This window comes from Lacerta agilis, chromosome 16, assembly GCF_009819535.1.
Source record: "Lacerta agilis isolate rLacAgi1 chromosome 16, rLacAgi1.pri, whole genome shotgun sequence".
Taxonomy (NCBI): domain Eukaryota; kingdom Metazoa; phylum Chordata; class Lepidosauria; order Squamata; family Lacertidae; genus Lacerta; species Lacerta agilis.
The window spans coordinates 25741443-25760808 of NC_046327.1; the positions used below are offsets into that span (position 1 = coordinate 25741443).

The 19366-nt window shown below is 45.8% G+C and overlaps 1 protein-coding gene across 1 annotated transcript in view; it reads right to left on the minus strand.

The window, feature by feature from the left end:
- Positions 1–15268, minus strand: part of CASR (calcium sensing receptor) — a 31754-nt gene extending 16486 nt beyond the window's left edge. The window contains exons 1-3 of the mRNA XM_033173602.1: positions 14819–15268; positions 12953–13259; positions 4633–5514 (exon numbers count right to left, since the gene is read on the minus strand). Coding sequence (XP_033029493.1) covers positions 4633–5514; positions 12953–13259; positions 14819–15009 — 1380 coding nt within the window. The 5' untranslated portion in view covers positions 15010–15268. The remainder of the gene's footprint in view (positions 1–4632; positions 5515–12952; positions 13260–14818) is intronic.
- Between the last annotated feature and the right edge of the window lie 4098 nt (positions 15269–19366).

Sequence of the window (19366 nt, forward strand, 5' to 3'; positions counted from 1 at the left end):
CATGACACATCATGGTGCCATCTTTATCCAATTTTAAGCATCAGGCAAAAGCTTTCCCTTTTCCTCAGCTTTTAGCTCTTAATTTGAAGTGAGGCAACAACTGTAAGATCTGCCTTTTAATTGTACAGGAACTGCGAGAGGCAGTGAAGGATAGGCGTGCCTGGCGTGCTCTGGTCCATGGGGTCACGAAGAGTCGGACACGACTGAACGACTGAACAACAAGTGTGTGTGTGTGTGTGTTTTAGGTTTTTAATTAGTTGTGTTTTTTGTAATTGGTTTTACTATTTGTAAAGTTGCTTTGAGTTGCTTTTTTGAGGAAAGCAACTGATTAATACTGTAATAATAATAATAATAATACTGATCACACATGCAAACCACGCGCTCTACAACTAATCTATCAGATCCACCTACTTTTTTCCTAAGACTGAAAACAATATGGACTTTGAATTATTTTATATATATATATATAAAATCCCTGGTAAAGTCCATCTATTGATTAATGGAAAGGCAAATGTCACTACGTGAAGCGCACCAGTGTTTTACAGAGATTAATCTGTTGAAATAAGTGTTTCGTTGACGCTCAGGAGTTTCCCATTAGATGAACCCAGTGACACAGAGTCAAACTACCAGCCTCCCTCTGCGAATTATTTTATGGATGACTTGCTAAGTCATCTGCTACAACTCCTCATAATTTAAACACCAGAACAAAACAGCCAGTTCCCACAAACAAGAGTGCGACTTGCTTTCTGCACACGGCCATCTACTCTGGTACACACGCAGATGGAGAACTTCAGGGTGAACTTTATATGGGGATAGCTAAAAACCATAAAGAAGGATCATCGGCGAAGAATTGATGCTTTTGAACTATGGTGCTGGAGGAGACTCTTGAGAGTCCCAAGGACTGCAAGAAGATCAAACCGATCCATTCTTAAGGAAATCAGCCTTGAGTGCTCACTGGAAGGACAGATCCTGAAGCTGAGACTCCAGTACTCTGGCCACCTCATGAGAAGAGAAGACTTCCTGGAAAAGACCCTGATGTTGGGAAAGATGGAGGGCACAAGGAGAAGGGGGTGACAGAGGATGAGATGGTTGGACAGTGTTCTCGAAGCTACCAACATGAGTCTGACCAAACTGCACAAAGTAGTGAAAGACAAGACAGGCATGCCTGGCGTGCTCTGGTCCATGGGGTCATGAAGAGTCAGACATGACTGAACAACAGCTAAAAACACTGGACTTGCTGCACACATCTTGCTACTCTGGAGGTTACCAACCCAGTGCTCATGAATGCCCTCATTAGCAACCCCAGGATGGAGAGACCCAGACCCTAAGCTTTCATCACCAATCCCACAGCAGTGAGAGGCTTCAGGGATTCCTTTTCCTTTGAATGAAAGTCACTGGAGACTGACATATGGTTTTATTTACGCATCTATACAAGCTGAGCATAAGATGTGGTGTTAATACTGTCGGCCCCTCCAACAGATCTTGTTCCACCAGTGAGTTTCTAGGAGGGATTCAGAACAGGGAGCAAGTCAAGCCTCTGTGTCTTCACAGCTTTAGACAAGACTAGCCAAGAACTGGGCTCTAGTCTGTTATTATCTTACACCTTGGATGACATGGCCTTAACCCAGGAGAGGGGGGAGGGGGGAGGCCTGCCCTCTACTTCTGAAAGTATTCACTGCCTCAATATATTAAGGACCACCTCTCCCCATATGAACCGACCCGAACCCAGCACTTGTCATCTGAGGCATTTCTGTTTCCCCACCCCCCGAAAGGTTTAGAGGTTGACAACATGAGAACGGGGCCTATTGTTGGTGGCTCCCCGGTTGTAGAATGCTCTCCCCAGAGAGGCTTGCCTGGTGCCATCAGTACATGTCTTTAGGTGCCAGATGAAAACATTCCTGTTTGTTTAATGACCTTTGGCCATTAAACAATGTATGGCTTTTTAAAAGTGGGGCAGGGGACTGTTATTATTATTTCTTTTTCTGTGATTGTTTTATTTATTATTACTATGCTATGTAAATTATGCTTTTAATGTTGTACTGTGCCCTGGACAGGGGCGTTCCTAGCCCCTTGGCTGCCCAGGGCGGGAAGCCAAGAGGCACCCCTGGGGGCGGGGCGTCGCAGCATGTGCGTGTGTCATGACGTCATGACGCACGCACACGCGGCAACGCCCCGCCCCCGGGGAATGCCGGGCGGGGGCTTTTGGAGCCTTTTTGGTCTGCAAAGAGTCCCGAAGCTGCTGCTGTAGCACAAAAGGGGTGCTACAGCAGCGGCTTCGGGACTCTTTGCAGACCAAAAAGGCTCCCCAAGCTCCCGCCCGGCATCCCCGGGGGCGGGGCATCGCGGCGTGTGCGTCATGATGCACGCACACACGGCGACGCACCGCCCCCGGGGGGTGCTGGGCGTGGGCCTTTGGAGCCTCTGCAGCCCGCGAAAAGCCGCTGGAGGGCGGGGGCTACTTTCGGCGCTGCCGGGGCAGAGCCGCAGGAGCGGCCAGCGAGGGGGGTGACACCCCGACTCGCTGGCGGCCCCTGCGGCTCCACCCCGGCAGTGCCGAAAATAGCCTAAAAGGAATAAAAAAAAAATTGTAGAAAAAAAGCCCAGTGGGCGGGGCTGCCCCCCCCCCGATGTGTCACCCCCAGCAGGGGCGCTGCCCAGGGCCCCCCACCCCCTCCTGCGACGCCCCTGGCCCTGGAATCTTCAGATAAAAGGCGGTATAAAATTTGAATATGAGTAAGAAAGAAATCACAAGCTAGTTGCTTAATAGGCAACAGGCCAACTCTTTAGCCATGCAAATAAGATGCTTAACAGCCTTGAAAACAGCCATTAACCTAACTAGGAGACTGGTTTGACCACTTCAGCAGTTCCTTCCACTACAGAATCCCATCATACAGATAAAATACCACAGGCCTGGAGGGGACCAAACAGGCATCCAAACCAACCCCCTCAATCCTATAACAATACCATGCCTCTAAAATTCAGGTGCAGCTCACCATATCATGGGGAGCAGGGATGCAGTACTCATTGTGATGCACAGACATAAAAAGCTACCCTTAGAGATAGCAGAGAGGAAGAACAAAAATGAAAGAGGCATATTATTGAATGAAAGTGTATGTGTCCCACACACATAGGGATTTTTAAAAAAAGAAATATACAGTGGTACCTTGGTTTACAACCATAATCCGTTCCGGAGGTCCGTTTGTAAACCAAAACAGGTTGTAACCCAAGCCGCACTTTCGCCAATGGGGCCTCCAAAAAAATTAAATAAAAAATTCCTTCCAGTAGCACCTTAGAGACCAACTAAGTTTGTTCTTGGTATGAGCTTTCGTGTGCATGCACACTTCTTCAGATACCAAGAACAAACTTAGTTGGTCTCTAAGGTGCTACTGGAAGGAATTTTTTTTTGACTAGGGCAGACCAACCTGTAACCCAAAAAAATGGTTTGTAATCCAAAAAAATGGGTTGTAATCCAAAAAGAGGTTGGAAACTGGGACACACACTTCTGGGTTTGACGTGTTTGTAATCCAAAATGTATGCAAACCAAGGTACCACTGTATACAATTCTTGAGCTCATCTGATATCTACAAGCCCTAGAGCACCCCCACATTCAACTTGCTGAGCTACCACCCCACCTCCTTTTTCAATGGGTGGGAGAGAGCAGAACAGATGGAGGCATGGCAGAATGAATCATCCACATGGCAATGCTCATCTGCCACACTATAAAAGATCTTCTCCTTGATTGAATCCTTCCTGTGAAGGTTTAGCCCTAAAGTGCTAAACCAGAGATTTTGGGAGCTTCTGAGATGCTGAAGAAACAGAGAGAAGAGAACAGAAGGAATAGGAAAGCTCTTTGAAGGACATAAAAGGAGGAGTGCAAGAAACCTGAAAGAGTAAGTGGAGGGGAATAACAGAATGATGAAGTGGGGTGGGTGAAAGTGGATGGATGGATCACTAAACAAACCAATGTAGCAGAGAGGGAGAAAGATAGTAGAACTGACTCTAAATGTGAGCTAGAGTAAGTATCTGCAGCCTTTCCAGACCCAGGACCCACTTTTAACCCAAACATGCATTTCGGGACCCATTTCTTTATCTTTTACCATATATTTGCATGGTGGTGGTGCTCCTGTTGCAACCTACCTTGGTTCAAGCTGTGACTCAACAGTTGAAGACCAGTGAGCTAAATGATTTGGCTCCCTGGCATGTCCTCCTCTGTCCTAACCCCTGAAGAGAGTCTCCTCTTCCTGCATGCCGATATATTCCATGATGGCTCCTTGGACAACAAAAACAGGGGTAGGGTGTTGCCAAGCATAGCCTATCAGTGTTTCTCAAACTTGGGTGTCCAGCTGTTGTTTGACTACAACTCCAACCATCCCTAGCTAGCAGAACCAGTGTCATGGATGATGGGGGTTGTAGCCCAACAACAGGTGGAAACCCAAGTTTGAGATACACTGGCTTACATGGTAGGGTCTGTGAAACCAGAGGGGAATGTATCACCCAACACTCCACACCTCCCATGGTTAGGCTCTTGCTAAAAGCACTGAATAATGTTGACCTTTAACAATGCATACATGGTGTTCAATTTTGTGTCTTGTAATTTTGTGTACAACTCTGTAACTGTGGCGAAAAATTTACCTGCCATGCTTCCACTTTCTTGATGTCAGCACATGACCCATTGGTGAACAGTCCTTTCCCAGGGGTGCAAGTGTATATATCCTGCAAAGCATGGGCAATGGAGTATACGGCCAAGTATACATTGTAGGATATCCGCAGGTGAGTATAATCCATGTAAGGAGTCTCCACACTGGTGATATTTTCGTGCCCAGTACAGGGGGCGCGGAAGGCACTTGTGCCATTTCCAACTCCAATGCCTTCTTCGCGGCTCTTCTGGAAAGAAGCAGAACCTGGATAATTTTTGTTGCTATCTGCCAGGTAGCAGTTAAAAGTCTCCTCCCAAAACTCTTTGATAAATCCATTGTTAACCGATTTCCTCGGATTCACCTTCCGCAGAAAGTTGCGGAAGCCGGGGATCTGCCCTGCCTTCAGAGCAAATCCAATTGTGCCGCCCATGACGTGAAAGAACTCTGGCATAGCTATCAGCGAAGAGCTGGCCCAGGCTTCACTGGCCAGCCAAATCCTGCCAGTGATGTTACGTGTCACAATCTCTTTGATCAGGGGTTCCAGATCGGGGCCACTTGAGAAAACGACTATCACCTTCGCTGTGGAATTCTCAATGACTTTCACCACCTGCTGGATCTGGTCCTCGGGCAAGTACTGTGCGATGAGCTCACTGAAGTCAATGCAGATGTTTCTCTCCTCGGTCTCTTCCCTGAACTTTTCGATTCCTGGCCGGCCGTAATTGTCATCTGCCGCAATGGTGCCCACCCAGTTCCAGCGGAAGTACTCGACAATGTCTGCCATGGCGGTGGCCTGATGTTCGTCGTTGGGTATGGTACGCAGGAAAGATTTGTACTCATTCCTGTTGCTCAGCAGACGGCTGGATGAAGCATAGCTAACCTGCGAGAGGGGACAGCGAAGAAGCAGTTAAGCAAACCGAGTAAAAGCAGCGAGTCAGCAGAAACAATTTATAAAAGGTTTCCTTTGCTCTTGCCGTCTTGGAATTCTTATGGCGTATGAGGAAAGCGATGCCCCAAACACAAACATTTAAAATGTTCTAATGGTCTTATAGTCTGTCTTTCCGCCGGCTTACCTCAAACTTTGTCTTGTGCTCCATCTACTAGGGTGCAAAATACACAGAATTACATAGACAAAAAAGCTGGGCGTAACTATTTATTCCCCCCTCAACGTATGCTTGAAATTGAATTCTCAGTGGGAATCTGGAATTAAGAATTTATAGGTAGCTGAGACTGTATACAGTGGTACCTCGGGTTACGAACACCTCGTGTTACAAACACTTCGGGTTACAGACTCCGCTAACCCAGAAATAGTACCTCAGGTTAAGAACTTTGCCCCAGGATGAGAACAGAAATTGCACAGCAGTGGCGCGGCAGCAGCGGGAGGCCCCATTAGCTAAAGTTGGTACCTCAGCTTAAGAACGGTTTCAGGTTAAGAACGGACCTCCGGAACGAATTAAGTTTGTAACCAGAGGTACCACTGTAATTAAGAAGTCTGACAATAAGATGGGAAAACGGACAAAAATGAATCACATAGCACCCTTCTCCTTTCCTCATAGGGGAAAAAGTTACAGTTTGCATCCTCTCCTCCTTAAGAGTAGAAACAAGACAGAAACAAAAGGGAGGAAACCAAGGACTGTTCAGGATACTGCCCTGAGATCTCCAGTTGTAGGGTGGTATATAAATTCAATAAATAAATAAAATAAATAAATCTAGGCTACTGGGCAGGTCCGCACCGTATGTTTGAAGTGCATTCAACAGAAACTTAAAGCTCATGCTTTCTCCAGATAATCCTGGGAACTGTAGTTTCCCCTCACAACCCCCAATACCCATAACAAACTACAGTTCCCAGGATTCTCATGGGGGAAGTAATGTGCTGTAAAATGTGCACTGTATAGGCTTTAAATGTATTATCAATGTAGCTGCACATGCAGAGGTGCTGCAATGGATAGTAGATGAAGCTGGTCACTCGTTATAGGTGCACAGTGACTTTGAAGTGGAGCACATACAACCAGCAGATGTGAAGTTGACAGGGGCAGGTTTTAATTAGGGTGCTAAACAAGACTGTGTAGCACACAGGGACCACAAATGGGTCAGTTATGAGTGTAGTTTAATTGTTAATTCCTGTTCCCAGAGAACTCGGTGAATTGGAGCTCTGTGAGGGGAATAGGGGTCTCCTAGCAACCTTCAGCACCCTTAACAAACTGCATTTCCCAGGATTCTTTGAGGGAAGCCATGGCAATTTAAAGTGGTATGATACTGCTTTAAATGAATGGTGCAGATTTGGGGCCTAGTGCCATACTCTCTCTCATCCTACTCTGATTAACCCCCTCTTCCCTCACTCAGTCTGGCTCCCCTCCCCTCATTAACCCTGTTCATACGTTAATTGTGTGAAAACTGTCCTTACACCCAATATTATAAAGGGAATTAAAGGTGTACTAAAGCAGGGCAACAAAAGGGGAAAGGGGGAAAAACCCTGAATAAATTAATTGTGCACTCTTCACTGTGAAAACGCAAACCACACCATGCCTGAGCTGACTTTTTGCAGGGAGTTCAAAGCAAATAGTAATGACAGGAGACAACATTCTAGGCCTTACTGACAGTCAAATAATAACAAATTACCATGTCCAGGTGGCATCTACCCGAGAGTTTTAAATAACACAGATATTAAACTGCTGCTCTTCTGACGTCTCAAATCATTCACATTTATGCGTGAAACTCACTCAGCTCCCTCAACACACACTTTTAGAAATATGGCTATAGTTCTCAATAACTGCAACAACAATGAATCCACAAACAAAATGTAGTAATCTGACCATTCTGGGTTTGAATTTAGAACATCCCATTATTATGGCTTGGAAGCAAGAATCCACCCTTGGGTTTATTTATTTATTTATTTCTGATATACGCTGAAGAAGCTATCAGTAAACAGCAATTTTCTTTCTTTCAAAATATATACGCGTACATTAGAATTATGAAAATAATAATAATCTGTAAAGTGGGAAATACAAGCTGGCTGTTCCTTAAAAGACAACTCCAGCCCCATGAGGTTCTAAAATGCAAGAGTGCACCTTGCTAATGCAGCTGGACAGCTCATCAACTGGTTAATGTAGGATGCCTTACCATCTGATGCAGCTATCAGCCTTTAGCATGGGACGTGGGTGGCGCTGTGGTCTAAACCACAGAGCCTAGGGCTTGCCGATCAGGTCAGCAGTTCGAATCCCTGCGACGGGGTGAGCTCCCGTTGTTCAGTCCCAGCTCCTGCCAACCTAGCAGTTTGAAAGCACGTCAAAGTGCAAGTAGATAAATAGGTACCACTCCGGCGGGAAGGTAAACAGTGTTTCCGTGCGCTGCTCTGATTTGCCAGAAGCGGCTTAGTCATGCTGGCCGCATGACCTGGAAGCTGTCTGCGGACAAACGCCGGCTCCCTCAGCCAATAAAGCGAGATGAGTGCCACAACCAGAGTCGTCCGTGACTGGACTTAACGGTCAGGGGTCCCTTTACCTTTACCAGCCTTTAGCACACATCAGAATTCACAGGATGGGGGGGGGGCAACGACTCCCTCCCACTTTTTAATCAATATTGAGAATCACTTCCTGAGTCCGCTGTCTGTACTGATCTGTTCACGAAGCTTGCCTTCAACTTCTGGAACTGGGAACAAATTTTGCTGGTTCCCATTTGGTGACTTCAAACAATCTACTAGACCTAAAACCTTGCTTGACACTGGCTCTCAAAGAACTAGAGATGCAAGGATTCCTATAAATCTAGTGCTGAATGTTTTCTTCAAGACTTTCTCCAAAGGGCTGACATTTGGAGTACTAAACCAGTGTTTTTCAACCACTGTTCCATGGCACACTAGTGTGCCGCGAGATGTTGCCTGGTGTGCCGTGGGAAAATTACTTTATATATAGTCAATATAGGCACAGAGTTAATTTTTTTAACATTTTCTAATGGTGGTGTGCCTCGTGATTTTTTTCATGAAACAAGTGTGCCTTTGCCCAAAAAAGGTTGAAAAACACTGTACTAAACAACTTGCAACCATCAAAATGGGGGGGGGGGGGTGAGGAGGAAGAGATAGAGAGAATGACCTTCCACCCATGCCTTCTCTGTCTCATTTGGTAGAAGTCATGCATGCTTTCTCAGAAAGGCAAACGAAGCAATATTCCCTCCCCGTGCAATCTGCTAGATGACAAGCAGTATTCATTTGCTGCTTGGTCAGTCTAAATGCTTCTGTCTGCGGAACCTTATCCAACTGCTTCTCATCTGGGAGTGACATACGCTTCCGTGAAAAAAGATGAGATATGCTTCCATAAAAACAACTGGTATCTTCCTATAATGGCTTGATAATTGGCAATTTGGAAAGCCAAAGCTGATGAAGAATAAACTTTCCTCCTAATCACGTCCAGTTCTCTGCCCTCCTTATCTATGCAAGCCAAGTAAATTATATGCCCTTCATGCCCTCCACCGTTAATGAGTTAGCTGGGGGATGAGTAAACAGAAAAGAACCCTATGCTGGGTTTTATACATATATTATTTTTTTTATCTATCTCCTAGCAGCAGAAGCTGGCACTAGTATCTCCCACAGACGGGAAGCCACATCCAAGAGACCCAGCATTACAGACAAAGACAAATCTAGAAGACCCATAAATTCCAAATTGAGGTTCTAAATAGGGATCAAATGCTTTCAGTAAATGGAGAGGCATTCCTGATTGCAGGGATTTCCCCATCACGTGGAAGCTCACACTTATGTTTCCTTCTTGCCTATATCCCTGCATATGCATGCATATACCGGGGACAGGACCAGTGGCGCAGAGTCCTTTTGTGCAATGAATGCACAAAAAGAGGGCTCTGGGGTGCTGGTATTCAAAGCAACCCTCCGATTCCAAATGAGACCTAGTTTCCACTGCTAACGTCAACATCACAGACTCTTTATATTTCTAAATTACTAAACATCCAAATGCTATGTCTGCTCTGAACACTGTGTCTCTTCTTTGGAACAGAGAAACCTTGCAATGGTAATCCACACTCTCATAACCTGCAGGCTTGATTACTGCAACAGAGTCTATGTGGGGCTGTCCTTGAACCAACTATGTTAATTTTATGTTCCAATAGATTATAGAATATGTGACACCAGTACAGTACTGTAAACATTTTATATACAGACCAATTAACTTTAAAGCTTTATATTTTTCTACTCCAGTGGAGCACCCAAGAGATTTGCAGCATACAGAAGAAAACACACAGAAAAAAATACCATGGACACTAATCAGACTAAAATGCAAGAGAGAGGTGAAGGCAGGGGGGGGGGAGGGAGGGATCAAACAGAGGCTTGCCTAAGGAAAAACAAAATTATTCAAATAGGCCGGGGGCGGGAGATAAAAACTGCACGGCATGGAATGCTACAGCTTATGAACAACAAGAGAGAAGACCTTGTTCCTTTTTTCTACCAACCGTGCCCAGATGGTGGTAGGATATATATAGAAGATACTCCTGCTTATCACAACGGATGGACCAGAATACATGGTAGGAGATAATCCTTATATTTGTTGGTCGTCTCATACTGAAACTTCCAGGTGACATATAACGAAGCCGATTAAAATACAGTCATACCTCGGGTTACGATAGCTGCGTGTTGCGTTTCTTCGTGTTCTGAACGTGGCAAACCCGGAAGTGTTTACTTCCGGGTTTCGCCGTGCGAGCATGCGCAGAACCATTCTGTGCGGTCTGCACATGCGCAGAATCAGTCTGCGCAGTTCACACATGCGCAGAAGCGCAGTATCACGCTTTCACGCATGCGCGATATCACCGCTCAGGTTACGGACTTTTCGGGGTGTGAATGGCACCCCGGAACGGATCAGGTCCGTAACCCGAGGTAATACAAGCTATTAACAGATGCACCAGCCAATCACAACACCCCAGCTGCAACCCCAGCACAATTTATCTGTGTGTGCGCGTGCGCTTATATATACAGTATATGTTTGTGTATATGTATAAATGTGTGTGTGTGTGTGTGTGTGTGTGTGTGTGTGTATGTATGAATATGTATATATGTACCGGTATATATTCTTTAAAGCAGGTGACTTAACACGGCCCTGCTTTGCTTCAGTGGGGGTGGGATTGCTCCAGCTGTGTCAGTGGCAAGGGCTGGGCTGGTGCTCCCCCGCCCAGGGCATGCCTGCCCACCCCAAGCACCGGCAATTGACGCTATGCCACTGCTTTAAAGGTGATGACCAGCCTCTTGAATTAGGCCCATAAATGAAACAAGCAGCCAGTGAAATTGGTATAAGAAAGGAACAGGAAAGCTCATGAAAATTCTGATAGTTGCAGTTTGAACCAGATGTCCCAATACTCTTCAAAGGCAGCCCCTCTCAGAGGGCACCATAGTAATCCAGATTCTCAAGGCATGTGCAACCATGACCAGGAACAGACACTAGTTGGCACACCAGTTTAAGATACTTCTGGTCACCACTACCATCTGAAAGCAAATCTATACCATAGATATAAAGCACATGGCTTTGCCCTAAGGACGCTAGGAACTGTAGCTCACCCCTCAAGAGCACTACAGTTTCCAGCACCCTTAACAAACTACAGCTCCCAGAATTCTCTGGGGGAATTCATGTGCTTTAAATATCTGACATTATATAAGCAACATCAGAGCCCCAATCTACAAACCTGTTTTTTTAAATGTAGTGTGCTACCTCACCCAAAACAAACTATCCCTATCACTAGGTCTGCACTTCCAATGACCAAAGCATTTTCTGCGTTCTCTGGATTAAAGTTTCTTTTTTTACAAATAATTCTATTTATAGTTTTCATTTATATACAATTACCGAATACCGGTAATTATTCAACCATAATTTTAACATTCCTGACTTCGACTCCCTTCCCCCTTTCTGCAATTCTTTACATTTATTTTCGACCTTTCCTGCATACTCCAAATTATCTTAACTTATTCCTTTATTTATCTATTCTCATATATATTTTTGAAACTGCAGGTTTTTACAACAATCCTGCCAATATCTTGATCTATTTACAGTTTGTTTGTAAATACTCAATAGAACATTTCCATTCCTTTCTAAAAAGTTTGTTCTCTTGATTTCTGGTTTTTCTGGTAAGTTTTCTGCATACTCCATTAGTTTCTGTAACCATTCTTCTCTCGTCGGGACCTCTTCTTCCTTTCATTTTGGGCAAATAACATTCTTGCAGCTGTGGTCGCACACATAAATAAATTTCTATACTGTACTGTTTAGGTAGTTCTGATCCCATAATTCCCAAGAGAAATGCTTCTGGATTGTTGTTTTTTTACAAATGTTACCTTAAATAGGATTAAAGTTTCAGTGTGCTTGCCTGCATCCAGTTAATGACTAAGTTCAAACAACAGTTTTCAAATCTCAACCCTTTTCACTTCCACACCCAATTTAAGGTTCTGGTGTTTGCTTTTAAACCCCTAATTGGCTAGCAACCTGGATATGTGACCCAAATCAGCCTACAAAGGAAAGAGCCTTTTCTGTGGTGGCATGTGAACAAAATATATATTCTGCCAATTTTCCTTTTAATTTGTGGCTCCTTCAGGGACATGTGCGCGCACACACACGCACACTATACATATATTGTGCAAATTGTTTCCCTGGTTTGTTGTACACCACCCTGGAAACTTCTGATGAAGGGTGGTTAAGAAATATCTTAAGTGAATAGATAAGACCGCTTCCCTGTGTTAAGATGGAAAGGAGAGGTACAGCTTCTTGTCTTCAGCATACTGTTGACAGCAAACTTCAGCCAATAGCCTCCAGAAGAAGAAGAAGAAGAAGAAGAAGAAGAAGAAGAAGAAGAAGAGTTTGGATTTGATATCCTGCTTTTCACTACCCGAAGGAGTCTCAAAGCGGCTACCATTCTCCTTTCCCTTCCTCCCCCACAACAAACACTCTGTGAGGTGAGTGGGGCTGAGAGACTTCAAAGAAGTGTGACTGGCCCAAGGTCACCCAGCAGCTGCGTGTGGAGGAGTGGAGACATGAACCCGGTTCCCCAGATTACGAGTCTACCGCTCTTAACCACCACAGCTTCAAGTAGATGCTAACCAGCATGATAAGACAGAACTCTGCAGAACCCCATTATAAATGGGCAACATGGAGACAGGACTTAGGTAGCCGACAAATTACGTGCAAATTTTATTCTACCAGTCTTTTGTGACTGTGGATTTGTTTTATCTGTTTTTAGTTTGGCTTTTGAATGCTCTTTGGTTTTAATTGAAATGAGCTGGAAAAAGCCCCCATGCTACACACACACATTCCACATTTGGGAAAAGAGTAGCATATATCCAGTACCTGAGGTATGTAAAAGAGACCCAGAAGATTGGCCACGGCAGTAGAGATCCCAGAACCAGTTGCTCCCACCACTGCGATCGTGGAGGGAATGTGCTCTGAGCAATTGCAGAACTCATCCAGATTCAGAGAGTCTATCTTGTTTTGGGCCACAAAACTCAGCGTGGCTTCCAGGGCTTTGGAGACCGTGTTGCAGGTATCAAATATGCTGTATCCAAGGGTCATGTTGGGAAGAAGTGTTGGGCTGTTATTAATTTCCTCAATGGCAAAGATCATTGCCTGAAGCCAACGGAAACCACGAAAATTATACCTATGAAAAAGAGGGGGGAAATTAAAATGATGACAACTGGCTTGAAGGTGGGGGAAAGAGTGGAGAACAAGTGTCTGAGTAAGCTAAGGAGCATGGCCAAAGTCTATCTTTCCATCAAAGAGCTATGATTCTATTCATTTCAAAGAAGTAAACTCAAAACTGCAGAACAACTGGCCATTTCATACATGCTGAAGCAGACCAAGATTAATTTTGATGAGGTGTGTAACTTGGTTGATTCTTCTGGATCTCTCAATGTTTTGGGTTTTTTTTTAAATGCCTATTGACCAAGGTATCCTTCTGGAACAGCTTCTTAGGCAGACATCCCCAAACTCGGGCCTCCAGCTGTTTTGGGACTACAATTCCCATCATCCCTGACCACTGGTCCTGATAGCTAGGGATGATGGGAGTTGTAGTCCCAAAACAGCTGGAGGGCCGAGTTTGGGGGTGCCTGTTCTTAGGTATAGCACATGCAGGGGGAGGGCAGACACTGCATTGCCATGGTTCTAGTCATTTTGGTGAAGTATGTTTCAAAAGGTAGGCTGGAAAACTACGGTATTATTATTCCCATTAGGAATTATCCTAGCCACGTGGACCCCTGGTCAATCCGAACAATTATTTGCATAAAGAAGAACTTTTGTGATGGTGCTAAAACCAATCAGCTTCAAGCACTCCAATTGTTGACCTCCACGAGTCACTAACAGAATGCAGGGCAACAGCACCCACATCTGTGGAGAGCTCTCAGAGTCAGGCCAGTAATAGCAAGGTAGTTTTAACCTCCTCCACCTTCCTTCAGTGCTCCCAATGCACTTTGCTCCAATTTTGCCTACTGTGGGAGCAAAAGAGGAGGTGATTATGTATTTATTACTATATTTGATAAGTTTGCATGCCCTGAAATGAAGTTTCACAGCTTATCTGTAGTTTCTTTGCCCACCACTGTGCTATACGAGGGGTGGGTAAAGAAACTTTCAGCCTATACATTTGCAGGGACAAGAATTGAAACAGAGTTTTTGGGGAGCCTGCTCTAGCTACTGAAATGTACATTCACTATTTTTTTTCAAGAGCTACAGATCAGCTGTAAAACTTCATTTCAGGGCATGCAAACTTATCAGACACCGTTCTGGTTGTTCACAAAGCCGGGTGGTGGTGGGAAGCAGTGAAATAATAATTCTATTTATGGTCTTATTTCCCCCATGGCTCTTTCGTAGGCTGCTCTTTCGTAGGCTGCAATCTTTCCTTTTTTCACATCAGTCTTGCTGGAGTCTTGCTGGAGAGCCTCAGCAGAAGCCAACACCCTAATCGTGGCCACTGGCTACGAAGTTGTTATTTTTATGGAGGTTCCCACTAAGGGTCGATTCCAACAGTTCCTGGGCAGAAACTAAAATGCATTCATTTATTAAACATATATTAGGATTGCAGCCGTGGAAAGCTGGGCCACTTAAATAACAACAGGACAAGGCTTTAGGGGCTGCTTAGCAATACACTATAGCACTTAGTTTGAACTTGGTGGGTAGCAGGCTTTGGGAGTGAGCGACTTTTAACACATTTTCGCTTGGGCTCACCTTATGCATTCAACGGATTCTGGTCTAGATTTCAGATCCTGGTGTTTAGCAGCCACTCCAAAATGAATGGGGAACAGCCCCCCAAGAATAATGTCTCCTTTCTTCTGTGCCCTTTGATTCGGTCCATAGGCATAGGCAGAGGTATTCCAAGTAAACGCAAAGAGGAGCAAACAGAAACTATAAAAAGTCATCGTTCCTCCTTTTCACGAGGGACAGAGGTTGCAAACTTCAAAATGGCTACACAAGAGGAGTAGGCCTAATAACCTTCAACAAGCCTTTTCACTTCTGAACACTGCACACTGCGGATCTGGTGGGGAGGCCTGGTGTACGGTAAGCCACAGGATAGCAGCCATAGTTCCACCATCTTCTCAGTGGTCTTCTCCATTGCAATTGACCCAATCCAGCAGTTTCTTGCTTCCTCAGAGCTCGTCGCTTGTTAGATGGAGCCCATCTTCAAGACCCCCTAAAAAGAAAATGGAGATGTAAAAAAGTTATCTCAGGTGCATTCTGAGCTGTCCATAGACTGTGCCTCTTCCCCACTACCATCGCCTTAAAAATAAGGGATGCAGTATGCCAAGGCTTCCCAAATTGTGGTCCATGGCCCACCAGTGTTTGCGAGCATCATTTGGGTGGTCTGTGGCATGTCAGCATTCAACATCCATATTGATTTTCAACTGTATTCTTTCTTGCTTCTTTTACTTCTGTTGTTTTTTATTGTATTGCAATTTGAATTCAATACAGTGGTACCTTGGGTTACAAACACCTCAGGTTACAAACACTTCGGGTTACAGACTCCGCTAACCAGGAGTAGTACCTCGGGTTAAGAACTTTACCTCAGGATGAGAACAGAAATTGCGCAGCGGCGGCAGCGGGAGGCCCCATTAGCTAAAGTGGTACCTCAGGTTAAGAACCGTTTCAGGTTAAGAACGGAGCTCCGGAACGAATTAAGTTCTTTAACCAGAGGTACCACTGTATAAGACAAGAAGCAATGAAAACACAGTTAAAAACCACACAGCACCAAGCACAGCATATTGCTACTTCTATAACAGGCAGAAAGATCAGCAAGTGACCCGTCAAGACCACCAGCAATTTTAAAGGGGTCCATGAGGGAGAAAAGTTTTGGGATTGGAAACCACTGCAGTACGCAGCTTACAGATTCATTCACTTTCCTTTCTCCTGAGTCTTTTGATAATATACAGTACTGTACATGGTTTTAAAGTTTGTTTCCGTAAGTTACTTTGCGGTGGGGGAGAGCAACTCGTCAGTAACGATAACAGGGCCCCTTACGCCTGTCAACAGAATCACCCCCCCAAGTCAGGTTACAAATCTTGACGTCCACAGCTCACATCTCTGATCTCAAAGTCCTTCATTATTTTGCTGTTAAGCATAATTAGAGGCTACCTACAGTGCAAAACACCTTAGGCAGCCCACATGTTAGAAGTGACAAGGAGCAAATGCAATGAAATGGATTTTTAAAAATCGCAGAAACAGCAAGGCAAGACAAATAAATAAAATTCAACACAACAACACAGCCACTAAAACCTGTACACAACCCTATTGGAAAGCCTGGGCAAAGAGGAGCGTCTCTGGCTGGCGCAGAAAAGACGCAACATTTGTGGACAGGCTAGGAGGGGCATTTCGCGTAAGTGGTGCCCCAACCACCATAGCACTCTCCCCAGCCAGCACTTGTCAAATCTGGGAGAGTGAGGACATTGATTGGAGCAGGGAGTTGTAGATAAATGTCGTGTTTGGACAGGTTTTCAGGTTCAGGGCTTTAAAACGTAGCCAACAGCTCCTTGAATAATTTGTACATGAGTCATGACCCTCCAACCCTTGTTGTATTTGGCCTCAAAACATCTCTACGATGTTGGTCATCGCTACTATGATTGTGGAACTGAGGCAGAGAGAAAGTGCCTTGCCAAGGCCATGAAACCAGTTTATGAGAAGCCCAAGTCCAGTCATGGCACATCACCACTTTCTCTGCCATTCCAACCCTAATCATTGTCGCTCCTTAGAAGATGAAAAATCTGAAACAAGACTCACATGAAGAGTAAATAATAATAATAATAATAATAATAATAATAATAATAATAACCTTTTTCTTTTTACAACTCAAAAGGGGCATACACAAGCATCATGATTCTAAAAATCTCAAACAACAAAGCAAACATATCGTATATACATCACTAAAATCAAACCATTGGGGGCCAGGAGAACCGCCTCCATCACCTGCACTTTCTTTCTCAGCTACCGAATCTCCTAATAACCTGCATTTCCCTTACAACAGGATTAATTGAGGGTGCGATGGACACAGTTAGATTCAATAGTTGTCTACTGAACTCGCCTGCAAGCTGCCTTGAGAGCAGGCTGATCACATGATCACTTTCCATAAAATAGATGTTGGAGGCCTAGGGATGTTGCCCCTCCAATTCCTCAGAGGACATGGTTCCCAGACCCCTCACCACCCTGGTAACACCCTCCTATGGACAAACATTTCTAAAGTGTGGTCTGAAGACCAAGAGACCACTACCTTACTGAAGTTGAGCAGGTCAAGGTACGGTTGGTACCTGGGTAGATGATGGTCTGGGAACCACACAGAGCCGTCTCAAGGGGATCTGCCGCCCTGGCGCGGCTATCCCTCCGGCGCCCCCGCCATGCCGCCTCTCCGCTGCCTCCCTCCCACGCTTGCCGCCCCTTGGGAGGGGGGTGGGCGAGCGGGGGATGAGGGGCGTGGCGCTGGAGCGGCGCGGGGCTCTGCGCGCCCTTCCAGCGCTTCCGGGATGGGAGGCGAGGGCGGCTGGCTCGCGCTCCCGCGCGCAGCCGGGCAATTCGCGCTCCGCGCGCAGCCGGACGGCGCGGCGCGGCTGGGCAGCTCGCGCTGCATCGGGCGGGCGGCCGGCCGGCTGCGCGCGGGGCGCGAGCTGGCCGGCTGCGCCGCGCCATCCGGCTGCGCGCGGGAGCGCGAGCCGGCTGCCCTCGCCTCCCGTCCCGGAAGCGCTGGAAGGGCGCGCAGAGCTCCTGTGCTCTGCTGGGCAGCCAGAGGGCGTGGCGTGGCCGGCCAGCTCCCTTGCCAGGAGTCAGAGGGCGCTGCCGGCAGGCGCTGCCAGCGGGGCTGGAGGGCGGAGGCGCCCTCCAGGCCATTGCGCCCTGGTGCGCCGCGCCACCAGCCCCAATGGATGAGACGGCTCTGGAACCACATGTAAGCTGCCTTGGGTCCCAAGGTGGGAGAAAGGCAGAATATAAACGAATTCCTTACTTCCTCCTCAAGTAAGAATGTGGCCAATGGCCCATCTAGTCCAGCATCCTGTTCTCACAGTGGCGAACCAGCTGTCTTTCTGAAACCTGCAAGCAGGATTCAAAGCACCACAGCACTCTTCCCTTGGCACTCTTTCCAGCAACCGGTATGCAGAAACACAGTTTAGCGATGTGCTGCGTGAAGAAGTCCTTTCCTTTATCTGTCCTGAATCCTCATGCGTTCAGTTTCATTGCAGGTCCATGAGCTCTAGTGTTATGAGAGACAGAAAACACCTCTTCTCTATCCATTTTCTCCATGCATAATTTCCTAAACTTCTATCATGTTGTTTCTTACTTGCTTTTTATCTAAACGAACAAGTCCCAAATCCTGCAACCTTTCTTTAATAGGTCACCCGCTTGATCGTTTTGGTTGCCCTTTTCTGAACCTTTCTCAACTTTGCAATATCCTTCTTGAGGTAACCAGAACTGTATACAGTATTCTAAATGCATTCACAGAATCATAGAATTGTAGAGTTGGAAGGGACCATGAGGGTCATCTAGTCCAACCCTCTATAATGCAGGAATCTTTCGCCCAATATGGGTCTTGAACCCACAGCCCTGAGATGAAGAGTCTCATGCTCTACCAACTGTTCACGCCATGGATTTGTATAACAGCATTATGATATTGGCAGTTTAATTTTTCAATTCATTTCCCAAGGATCCCTAGCATGGAATCTGCCTTTTTCATAACTAATGCACACTGGGTTGGCATCTTCATTAAGCTATCTAATATGACCAGCGTTGGAAATTCGCCAGGCATATTGTGCACCTTGCAATCGGCCACTTGCAACCAAATGAAGAAGCCCAGGTGCCAGAATGGCGCCTGATGTCTCCACAAACTGGAGGTGCATGCCGGCAGATCCTTGGATCTTGACTGTTTTCAAACACTAGCAACACATCCTCTAGAATTCTATTCATTATGTTTTATTTGCACAGACTGAATTTCAGGAACCAAAAAGCTGTAATGAAAAATACAACTTTCGAGCCATCCGGCCCCAAGGTGGCAACTAGGCATTCTGTTTTCGCAACTGCAAACCTGGTTTAAGGAGCCATTTGGCGCCTAGTTTATACACCTGAGTTTCAAACACTGACTATGACCCTAAGGTCTTACTCCTGGTCCGTCACTGCAGGTTCAGACCCCATGAGCATATGCCGTATGTGAAATTGAGATGTCAGGAAACACCCCTCGCCACGGCAGGTAGCATCCCGGGAGCGGTTGGAGTACAGGGAACCACCCCCTCTGTTCACCAGTTC